General features: G+C 38.4%; 3 protein-coding genes across 5 annotated transcripts; 1 reads left to right on the top strand and 2 right to left on the bottom strand.

Annotated features, from left to right (window-relative positions):
• Positions 1-327: 327 nt before the first annotated feature.
• On the bottom strand, positions 328-3,587 carry LOC135171101 (uncharacterized). 3 transcript variants are annotated; one of them, XM_064137435.1, is made up of 4 exons: positions 3,474-3,587; positions 2,358-2,613; positions 1,697-1,975; positions 328-1,336 (listed from the first exon to the last, which is right to left on the bottom strand). In XM_064137435.1, exons 2-4 carry the CDS (start codon positions 2,592-2,594, stop codon positions 1,283-1,285), a joined length of 570 nt encoding a protein of 189 aa, XP_063993505.1. In that variant the 5' UTR covers positions 2,595-2,613; positions 3,474-3,587; the 3' UTR covers positions 328-1,282. The 3 variants fall into 3 exon arrangements, with proteins under 3 accessions (XP_063993505.1, XP_063993506.1, XP_063993507.1); XM_064137437.1 differs by lacking the exon at positions 328-1,336 and adding an exon at positions 1,369-1,545; XM_064137436.1 differs by lacking the exon at positions 3,474-3,587 and having other exon boundaries at positions 2,358-2,630.
• A 104-nt stretch (positions 3,588-3,691) lies between these two features.
• On the top strand, positions 3,692-9,444 carry Ge-1. Its single transcript, XM_064137365.1, has 4 exons — positions 3,692-4,395; positions 5,119-8,034; positions 8,299-8,490; positions 8,962-9,444. Coding segments are annotated over exons 1-4 (3,156 nt in total). The 5' UTR covers positions 3,692-4,348; the 3' UTR covers positions 8,963-9,444.
• Positions 9,445-9,770: 326 nt separating this feature from the next.
• On the bottom strand, positions 9,771-10,948 carry LOC135171100 (uncharacterized). Its single transcript, XM_064137434.1, has 4 exons — positions 10,682-10,948; positions 10,398-10,519; positions 10,111-10,315; positions 9,771-9,953 (listed from the first exon to the last, which is right to left on the bottom strand). Exons 1-4 carry the CDS (start codon positions 10,806-10,808, stop codon positions 9,835-9,837), a joined length of 573 nt encoding a protein of 190 aa, XP_063993504.1. The 5' UTR covers positions 10,809-10,948; the 3' UTR covers positions 9,771-9,834.
• Positions 10,949-11,001: the final 53 nt, after the last annotated feature.

Here is an 11,001-nt window from a genome sequence, read left to right as displayed (position 1 = left end):
GTGGTTATTATCTGGCTAAATGACCCATTTCAACAGCTAATTAATCATGGTTGAATTGTGTGATATTCACTCTACCGATCCCAAGTTATTGAAGATTTATTGGATTCCATTTTACCCCACTCGACCCAATTTTATTACAATTTATGACAAATTAATTGATGGGTCTTATCAAAAATTCGTGTCTTAAGTGCCATGAAATGTTGGCTATATCCAACATTTACGATTTCTGGTCTTTTATGTATTTTTAATTATGTCAATAAGTTGTATTGTGATAAATACTAATGCCCAGTCAGTTGGAATGAGGAAAATAAAAAAAAATAACACAAATTTCATAGGATCTCCTGATACGATAAAACAATCGTTTATTGATCATTTACTATCTAAAATTATTCATCGTTTATTGCTTATGAAGATCAATAGACCATGGTCACATGAAAAAAATCACAGTTTTGTACTCTTTAGGTATAATAAATGACGCTACATTTAAATAGGCAAATGTAACATACAATGACCAGTCTTTTCACAAAATACAATAGAATCAACATGACTTCATTTACAATTATAATACTGCAGCCCGTAACCGGTATACGGAGTATATCAAGTGGCTTCAGCTTCTTCAGGTATTAATAAAAACAGTGTCAGTGGATTTAACAAGGTACATAATTATCATTAGGTCAGAAACATCAATCAACGTCGTTACGATTCCATTGAATTACTGGCGAAATTATTAAATAGTTTCCCGATTCCCCTTGAATATCCAATAAAAAATATCGCACAAAAAATCATCCCTGAGTTTCAATATTTACAAAATGCTAAATAATTTTCCAAATTTTCCCCTTTTTCTCATTTTGTTTGACTGAAAAAATTGAGGAAAAATTCGAACTGAAAAAAAGGATCGGTGGAATGCAAAAATTAAAAGGATCAGATTCGATCCTTAAAGAAGAATCGATCAAATTTTACGAATGAATATTAGTCTGTGGAATTTTCCTATCAAACGTTCCAACGGAATCGGGAATAATTCCTCTGAATTTCGCCAGAACTTCTCCAGAATTCGCTAACAAATTCAACAAATTTAAATTAACAAATGTCTGACAAATTTTTCCACAAAAGCTATCATGAAACAAACACTATTTTTACATTGTTCGATGCCTTATCAACACCATCGTCTTCGTATTTCTTCTTATCACTCATTTCGTATGATTGTCAATATCCGTTTGACGTACCGGCTGCCGCCTTCTCTCTCTATCTACAGTTTGTCGTTAATAGACTTTAAAGACCAAATTTAATCCCACAAGAATGGCGAGGGCTCACGGAAATTGCAATCTTTGCATCTTCTCTGAAATTTTCGGAATTCTCGGAATTTACAATGAACAGTTCAGTGGCGAAAAATAAAACAAGTCACTTGACAATCGGTACGTCAACACCAAGGAACTGTATACTCCATTCCAGAAGAATATTTGTCCTTGCGAAATGTTTATTTTGCAAAAATTATTCTGAATAAAGAAACTAAATATTTACATTTCCAACAAGCTCCTCTTCACGTTCCTATCCTCGAAAAATTTATTGAAATTAATTTAATCAACTATTTAAATTAGTTTCAGTAATTGTTCATTTCAATGGATTTGATTGAATTGTGAGTTTAATTGTTTTAATTAATTTCGTTCGAAAATACAACAAAAACGATGTTATCACTTACGACTGGGTATTCCTCGGTGAGCCCATCCGTTCCCAATCGGGAATAAATTGATCTGTACTCCATAAAATTCCGAATACTTCTGTCGTACACATCGGGATGTCTCAAATTCCAACGTGAATCTCTTATGTTACCCATCAGGTCGTGGACGTCTCTCTTTCCACGTACATTATCCGGCGTCACGGTCAATTGAATTTCCGGGGGTCTGTCCGGAAGCGTGTTCTTCAGGTTCCTCTTGAAGGCCGCCAAGTTAAACTTCGGGCTCGAGATGATTGTGGATTGCTGAAGACAATAAAACAAAAATCAGGAGCTAACTGGCAAAACGACATAAATTGACTTATCTCTGAGTCGAGTTTTTAAACGATATCTCCAAATCTAACAGAGATAGAGAAATTTTTATCATAACCGTTTCTGTAGATCTCGATTCGCTCCACAAAAAAGGATCTGATGAAAATTTTGATATCTTGCCTAGATTTTTAGATATTCAACAAAAACTAATCGTTATGTCGTTTTACCCCTTCGGTGACGTTTGCTAAATTGTAATTTTAATTTCTTTAAATTTTTCAGAAAAAAATATTTTTCTCAGATTTTTTTCGAATATTTAATTTTGTATTTTCCCTGTTTGTAATGAAAATTTCCCCATTAACCGTGAAAATCCAATTACTTTAGAACTGATAGAACAGGAATCATCGTTCGGCGTTTGCGGTCTGGAAGAAAGTGGTGTTGATGAAGGGGTCGTCTGGGTAGCGGAGGTTGCAAGACTGCAGATACCGCTGGAGTCACTGTTGCTCGGAGACGGTGCTCTGGCCTCCGGTGAATCCTGACCCGCCAAATGTGACACAAGTCTACCGTAGTCGTCTAATTTCAAACCGGCGAGGGCAATAGCCAAAGGTAGTGCCATTGTTGTTGCAAAAAGTCTTCTGAAGGTCGCGCATATAAACAGACCCGAGAAAATGCCTCATTAAATTATCCCCGATGTGCCAAATTTCTCTGATCTTTATTCACCACCTCTCAATGAATATCAGGACGTTAAAAATAATTTAATTAAACTTAATTAAATTTAATAAAATGGAATTTAAATGAAATTTAGTAGCTGAGTGTTCAAACAAGACGAGTCAACTTCGATTATCGGTTCGTTTTTTGTTAATAACTCGGAATCTGGAAGAGATAGCGAAATATTTATTAGGACATTTTTTATAGAACACAATGAGCACTACAAAAAATGTTATTACAAACAATCCTCTATCTCCCTTAGATTCGGAGATATTATTTAAAAACTACAAAGATATGAGTCGACTTCGTTCAAAGTCAAAATGGAGATGTGAAGAAATTTTGTTTCAATGTTTAAAATAATATCGAATGTTTATGGAACGGTGATGAACGTCTAGAATATGTCCGGATGAGTTGAGTGAACAAAAAAAAAATGATTTCATTAGAAAAATTCTTTTGTGAGCTTCTAATGAAGCCCCATTTGTTCAGATTCTTTTATTGAATCAGTGACTCCTCTGCATTCAATTAATTCTGTTCATCATTACCATTAGGTATTAAGAATTATCGCAATTAATATTTTAAGAATATTTCATGTGATTGAACAGCATTAATTCCATCAGAATATTCCATTTTTTACCGATTTTATATTCATTTTCTGTTGAACGAAAAAAAAAGAGGAAAATTCTTCTAATGATTAGACAATCGAGGGCCAAAATTATTCGGTAAATTATTAAAAATCGGGTGAATCTTGGCAGTTAACTGTTCACAACGTAATTGAGAAGCTACTTACATAGACAACAACCTCTTCCGAATGTAAACAATGGGGGTGCACCGATGGGAGCTGTGGTCAACGACAAACTGACTCGAAAATCTGTTTTCGTTTTGCTGAAAGTATTTCCCTCAATTGCTAATTTTCTGAGGAATTCGGGGAATCAATAGGTGAAGATGTGGAAACGAACAAACGGCATTTACCTTCTCGAAAAGTTAGGATCCTTGTTTGAGGACTGAAAACAGCTGACATTTTTTTTTTAATATTGTCAAATGGGTCAGAAATTCAGGAGGTCATCTGTATTTTGTTTATCAGTCATGTTCACTGACGAGAGTATCACATTTTGTTGAATAATAACTCCTATGATGTCCAGTAATAAATTGTTCACCGACTCCATTATTTTTGGACATTGGGGGGCATCTTCCAGACGAATCACGTGACCCAACTGATGAAAATCTCTTTTTCATATTGATGAAATCAAAATTCCGGCTTTGTGGATCACCACGTGTCGGAAATTGCAAATTAGGTCTCCTAGAAATCAAAAAAATATCTTGTCCGTAATTAGAACAATCAATTTGCTCACGTGACCACTTTGGAAGGCTCCCCTTAATTTATGGAGCTGCTTAATCGATGTAAAATTCCAAATTAGAGTCAACATTTCCCTTATCGTTCAGCTCTGGAGCCCGGTTAATTGTCTTATGCATTTGCCATTGAAATTGAAATTCGTCAAGAGACTCGATCACTCGTGTCAGTCCGTGAGTACTCGTCTGGATGTACAGTTGCATCAGGCGTGCCACCGGCACTTGTAGGTTAGAATTCCTTTTCACGAATATACCTGTAATAAAAAGTGAAGAAATCCCCGAATTCACGTACTTGAGACACAAATTATCATCAGGATGATCAAGACGGGGGAAGAGGGCCTGAGACCCTTTCAGCAGACGATGTAAGTACTCCTTGAGACCTTCAACACAGCAACTTGGGGTTTGCGTCCCCCTGGGGCTCGGCGAACCGTCACTCATCTTTCCAACAAAGAAACTATCAAAAATTGTCTAGACGAGTGCTTTGAAGATGATTTTGGGTAGATGAGTCATTGGTCGGTTGATTGGATGCTCGTACTGTCCTGGGGATACTTCTCGGAATGATAATTCATTATCCTTGAGATTCCGGAAAATAATACCCGAAATGGCGGTGATTTGACTCTCATGCAGATCTCGAAAATCCAAAAATAGACGATTTCAACAAATTATTCAGTGGAATGTGCAGGTTTTTCAAAATTTCTATTGGGCAGGTATTGATGTTAATGGTTAGAGACTTCCGGGAAACGTGTTGAGGGTTTTTCTGCAGATGGGGGCATTTTCCGTTGGAAAATGCCCCCATCAACCCTCAAAAAACTTTCCGGGGAAAATGCCCTGTGAAACAGGTAGGACATCGACTTGTTTTGATTTTACAAAGAATGAGGTCAAACTGAATTGTGTAAATCATCAGTATCAGCTCAAAACGATGCAGGTGAAGTTCTAGAGTATTTGTTACATCAATATCTCTGTCTGGAGAGACGTCCACAAGAGACGAATTGTCCATTAGATAATTAGATCCCAAAATTTATCAAATTATCACTCTGTTAACGAATAACCTCAAAAAATGACGTTTTAACACCTAAAATCCCCAGAGAATTTCACGGAAGCGAAGACCAACACTCAGTGGAGATTTACTCATCAGACGTGACAGTGATTCCCTCCCCAGGAGGTCACGATCACGGCAGCTCAAAAATAAAGCTGAAGAACATTGTCGATTTTACTTGGGAGCCTCACTTCTACACAGGCCAACTTTTGGCTGTTCACATGTCCGGCAAGTATTTGGCATACGGTATTAAATCAGGAACTGGAGCTGGCGTTGTGAGAGTTGTCTGCAAGGATCTTGAGCAGAGGGCACTTCTCCGGGGAATGCAAGGAGCCATACAGGACTTGGCATTTGCCCATGCCACCAACGCCATTCTGGCCTGTATTGACTACGTTGGCAGTGTTTTTGTTCACACAATTGTCTCATCAGCTGCACAACTTGTTTGCAATCTTCAGCTGCACATTGTGGCTGAGGACGCATCACCAACCACCCACCGGGTCATCTGGTGTCCCTATATTCCCGAGGACGACGGTACGGAAGGAGATGATGCCTCCAAATTGCTGATTGTTACGAGGGGATCATCTGCTGAGCTCTGGTCTGTCGACAATGTCTTCATACAACTTGGATCTGGACCCCTGAATCTCAATGATGCGAGTATTTCTGATTGTGGTGGTTACACAGAAATATGTAAACACAAGGGGACCATTGTGGAAGCCATTCTCAGTCCAGATGGCACAGCCATTGCCACTGCTGGACTGGATGGGGAAGTGAAATTTTTTCAGGTGAATCTGATTGGAAGTACTTTAGGAAGTCCAAGTTGTCTCCACATGTGGCAGCCCCACGAGGGTCGGCCCATATCTTTAATGTACTTCCTAGATGACCACAAGAACTGCCAGCCCGAGGCCCAGTTTTGGCGTTTTGCCATCACCGGATGTGACAACAACAGTGAACTCAAGATCTGGTCGTGCGAGAAGTGGGTCTGCCTGCAGACGATTAAATTTCAGCCCTCACCAACAGCTGGCAAGCCCCTAGTCCTCAAAGCAGGACTCGATCTAGCCTCGGGTTTTCTTTTGATGTCTGATATTGCTAACAAAGCCCTGTACATCCTGAATATCTCCAAGGACACACTGGACTCAGTGGCGTGTGTGGCGAGTATATCAGAATTTCTTCTTCCCTACTCGATCCTGAGTTTCGCAATTGTCGATGCTGGAATGAGAAAGGTGAAGCCAACAGGTGAATCATTGGAGGATCTCTGTCCCTGTGAGGAGGAGAGTGAGGATCAGCTGGTTATCAGAATGTACCTGGTTCAACCAAAGTCCCTGCAGGAGTGTCACATAGCATTTCAACCAGCCAAACTCATTAGAAATTCCTGTATGATGGAGACACTCACCCACGACTCTCTGGATTATGCTGAAGATATTGAGAATATTCGTGATGAACAGAATGGCATTGTTGAGGAGAATGGTGATGAATCTCTGATAGCAGTTATTGAAACAAATCATTCAGTGAGTCTCAATCTCATGACACCTGATGCATTCAGTTCACCAGCTAAAAAGGAAAATATATCGAGCTCAACGTCACCTGAACTTGGTAATGTTCTGTCAGCATCTCCATCACTTTCTCAAGCTGTTCAAGCATTGAATATTCAGGAAGCACCATTAGCCACCAGTGAAATTGAGCAAGCACCAGCAAGCGGTGGTAGCAGTCCCTCACGAGAAGTCAGGGAAATTTTATCTCTCGCTGAGCCAGATGACGAAGACTATGGGGAGGAGGATATCAAGGAGTTGGAAGCGAAAATAAATAGTGAAGAAAATTGGTCAAACATTCCCATGGTACTTCTGAAGGATGTACATCTCAATCCCCAGGAGTCTGAGGAGAATAAAAAAACTGATGAAAAATCATTGGAGATTATGTCGGCAACTCAGAATGCTGTGACAGCTCTGGGGACTAAATTGGATGGAATTCTTCAGATACTTCAGGATCAGAGACGAGAGCTGAATGATATTAGAGGGGAGGTTACCACACTCAGACAGGACACACCGGTTTCTGCTAGGGTGGACTCAGCTATTGCTAGAGCTACACAACAACAATTGGCAACTATTGAACAGAGCTTGTACACCGGCATGGCCAGGCAGAAGGAGCTGTTGATAACTGTTGAGGAGACATTGAAGAAAAATATTGAAGCCACTGTTCCCAGGGTCGTTGGAGAGGTCGTTGCACCACTTAATAATCAGATGCGAATCGATGTGAAGAGGGTGGATGAACTGTTGAAGGATAATCTTGCGAAATTAATTGGCGGTGCCCATATCAGGGACATTATCAGTCTCGCTGTTTGCAGTTCAGCAAAACCGGCACTGGATAATGCCTTCAAGGAAGCTTTCTCGAGTCTTCTTTTACCTGGCATTGAGAAAGCCTGTCAATCAATGTTCAGACAGATTCAGGAGGCCTTTGCCAAAGGTACCAGAGAATATCTCCAGCACATTGAGCAGATTATAGAGAAGGCGTGCCAGAAAAGATATGAACAGCAGAGTGAGGCTTTATCGAATCTTGTCAGGGAGGAGCTGAGAAATGAAATGACAAAAGGACTTGGAAATCTACAAGATGGAATTCTAAGGTCTGTCAAGGAATCGGTTAGGGATAATTTGGGACAACAACTGGTTGATATTCAAGCGAGATCACGAGCGACAACACCTGGTATCACTGTTAACAGTCCTGCTGATGCACAGGCCAGAGTTATGTCGCTTCTTCAGAGGGGACAGCTCAATGCTGCCTTTCAACAGGCACTCAGTGCCAGTGATTTGGGACTTGTTGTTTACGTTTGTGAAAAGACTGAACCTTCAAGGGTATTCCCTAGCATTGGGGGACCTGGGGCTAATTCTAGATGCTTACTTCAACAACCTGTGATACTATCCTTGGTACAGCAATTAAGTGCTGATCTTGGACATCGTACGGAGCTGAAGCATAAGTGAGTTGAGGGGAGGATCATTGGGGGAGAGAATTCTGGAATGATTTTGATTTTTTTAAAGTCTGGAATATCTCTAAACCGAGGGAAGATAGCAAAATTTTTGTTGGGATGATGTTTGTGGAGCGAATCGAGAGCTATAAAAGAGGTTATGATAAAAAGTTTGGTATCTTCCTTAGATTCGGAGATATTACTCAAAACCTCAGAGGTGACTCGAATTTCTCTCGTTTTACCACGACTCAAATTTTATTTTCATTCTTCATCTAGATGGCTTGAAGAGGCCATTCTCAATCTCGATACAACAGATCCAGTGACTCGGGAACACATAGGCACGGTCCTGATGACGCTCCAGACGCAGCTAGCCTCCTTCATCACTGCAAATCCAAATCATCGCACATCGAAGGGTATGAAGATGCTGGCGATGGCAGCACGAGCACTGCTCCTGCACCAGAATCTATGGTAATCTGGTATTTTTTTTGCAAATCATCCAGAGGCTAGTTTCAGTAGCCAAGGTGCCGAGTCAAATACTCTTCACAAATATTTTTCCATTTAATATTATCATTATTTTTATTATTTTTTTTCTGGAGATGAGACTAGTCTTGACGATTCGAGAGAAGAGTTTTTTTATTTTTGTCTTGTGGAGATGATTTTCTAATGCTGAATAATTTTTTTAATACTGTAGAGATAGCTTACAGTGTTTATTTGATAAATTCTCAATCAATTGAAACTCTCGCTATTGAAACTCTTCTCTTTGATCTACTGCACCTTTTTACTCGAGGAAAATACTTTTAATAAACATGGAAATATTTTTTTTAACGTTTAATTTTCCCAATCAATTTTTTTTCCATCGAAAGTCAAAAGAAAAATCTTTAATTCCATTCAGGAAAGATTTTACTTGTTTTCAATTCACCTTTCGATGAAAATTTCCAGAGGCCAGTTGACAGAGGTACAGTACAGGGAGGAAAACGCACAGGAGTGCAATTAAGAATAACCTTTTTCACATCTCTGAAATATATATTCCTTTGTCGTTCCTCTTCAGTCGAACAATTTATCTGATGTTTTCTGGACTCGTTTCGTTCTACTATTGGTAACGGTTATTATCATTATTTTTCTCGTTTTTATTTCTGATTTTTCATGTGAATTTAATCAAGTGCAACTTTATTTTGGACTCAATTTGAAGAATAACTCCCATTCAATTGACTTATATTTGTAAGAAGATACTTAGATAAACAAATATATATAAACAATTCTAGATATATTTTTTTGTTGTGTATCATCGCGTCGACGTGTTGAACTCAATTGCACCGAGTGATTGGGCTGAATATTTTTTTTTTTTTCTTTGTATTTCGTATACATTTTCGAAGATGGTGGAGTAAAGGACGTGTATTATGAATAATAAACCATTTTCTTACACATTTTGTATTTTATGGATTAGATTGTTATTCATTTGATGTGTCTTTCTGTAAATTGTTATGAATTCGTCACTACTCTCATGTAGATAGTTAACGAACAGTTGCAAACGTAGAAACCAACTAATATTTTTTTGATATCCTCGTGGATAATAAATAATCATTATTTTAATTTTGCCCATGATGTCGGCCCATTAAAAATAAAAATCCACTTTTTTAATTGAACTGTAGCTGTTTAAAGGTTTGCTCGCTTGTACTTACCCCAATTGCCAAAAATGCGAGCATTTGCGTTGAATAATTGATAAACAATGCGCTTCCCAGTACAAGCGATTGAAATGAGGAATAACATTTATTAGAAAATTAAAAAAATATAGTACATGCTGTTTGGGTGAGTTCAATCGAATTTTTTGGCAGTTGTGCTTTTTGATATTTCTTCCCACAGTTTCGTTTCCAAATTTGGGTCCTCCAAATTAAATGAAAACGGATGAATGTAGTCGATTTTGTTTGTTACATCTGTAGATATTGTTAAGGAATTTTTTTACTCACTACTTCTTGCTTTTTCCTTTTTTCTACGACCTTTTCAAAAAGATAGGGATCAACGTGGAACGTTGAATTGTGTCAGTGCTCTAATGAATATGGCTCAAATGCTTATTTTTATAAAAAAGGATACATCCTTTGACGCAGGTCTTCAGCATGGGATGGTCCCATCTGATGCCAGTGAGTTGCTTGTAATACTCAAATTTCTTCCTTCCATTCTCCAAAGTATTTTCATCTGTCACACTTGGTACTTTGCACTTTGACATGATCTTATTCTTCTCTGATTCCTTCTGACGATTCTCAGCAATTAATTTGGTTCTTTCGTGATCTAGTTCCTTCTGTGAGTTTTAATTTCCGGTTAATAAAGCCCACCATATAATGACGAGTTAATTGTTGACAGAATATTAGAGTCTACTCTACCATGATATCATTATGTCTTTCTAAGTCAGCCAACAAGGCACTGCATTTGTATTCCTCCTCAGCAATTGCCTTCTCCAGCTGTAATTTCTTCTTCTTTAGTTCATCAATTTTTCCAGCATTTTCTGTAACAGGGAAAACCAATAAAATTCGAGATATTTTGATCGGTCTGAACAAAGAATTGATGGTCCTGTAATTGTCTCGAAAAATCAGAAAATAAAATTAGGAAAGTTGGATTTATTTTAATAACCCAATTAATAGCAATAATTTTTTAACGGTTTTGTTACCAATTAAACGATGATCTTGTTCATTATCCATCCGTTTGAAGGCTGACAGACGTTCCTCGAGGAGATCTTCCAGCATTTCAACACTGGGAGCATCATATTTATCCTTCAACAACACTAGTTTATCCATTGTCGTCCAATTTGTTCAACTGTTTTATATTCACTGGCCCTATCTCCACCAAAAACTTATTCAAGATTCGGTTAGGTTGACACAAACAAAGGCAAAATCCACATAAACGTCGCGGTCACAGTGGCGTTAGTTTATTACTAAATGAAAAACGGTAATTGGCTCTCAACTGCTTGTCGTGGCACTGTCGATAATC

The sequence above is a fragment of the Diachasmimorpha longicaudata genome, chromosome 18 (genome assembly GCF_034640455.1).
Source record: "Diachasmimorpha longicaudata isolate KC_UGA_2023 chromosome 18, iyDiaLong2, whole genome shotgun sequence".
In the NCBI taxonomy this organism is placed as follows: Eukaryota; Metazoa; Arthropoda; class Insecta; order Hymenoptera; family Braconidae; genus Diachasmimorpha; species Diachasmimorpha longicaudata.
The sequence above is the reverse complement of the archived record's forward strand: the minus strand, read 5'-3'. Positions and strand labels throughout refer to the sequence as shown.

Coding starts and splice junctions, on each gene's coding strand:
- LOC135171100 (XM_064137434.1), bottom strand. CDS start 10,808: ATGGATAAACTAGTGTTGTTGAAGGATAAATATGATGCTCCCAGTGTT. Junction 10,520..10,681: donor ACAAGATCATCGTTTAATTG/GTAACAAAACCG, acceptor TCCCTGTTACAG/AAAATGCTGGAAAAATTGAT. Junction 10,316..10,397: donor AAAGACATAATGATATCATG/GTAGAGTAGACT, acceptor TAAAACTCACAG/AAGGAACTAGATCACGAAAG.
- LOC135171101 (XM_064137435.1), bottom strand. CDS start 2,594: ATGGCACTACCTTTGGCTATTGCCCTCGCCGGTTTGAAATTAGACGAC. Junction 1,976..2,357: donor CCTGTTCTATCAGTTCTAAA/GTAATTGGATTT, acceptor TATTGTCTTCAG/CAATCCACAATCATCTCGAG. Junction 1,337..1,696: donor TCACCGAGGAATACCCAGTC/GTAAGTGATAAC, acceptor CGAAAATTTCAG/AGAAGATGCAAAGATTGCAA.
- Ge-1 (XM_064137365.1), top strand. CDS start 4,349: ATGATCAAGACGGGGGAAGAGGGCCTGAGACCCTTTCAGCAGACGAT. Junction 4,396..5,118: donor AGACCCTTTCAGCAGACGAT/GTAAGTACTCCT, acceptor TAAAATCCCCAG/AGAATTTCACGGAAGCGAAG. Junction 8,035..8,298: donor CGTACGGAGCTGAAGCATAA/GTGAGTTGAGGG, acceptor TTCTTCATCTAG/ATGGCTTGAAGAGGCCATTC.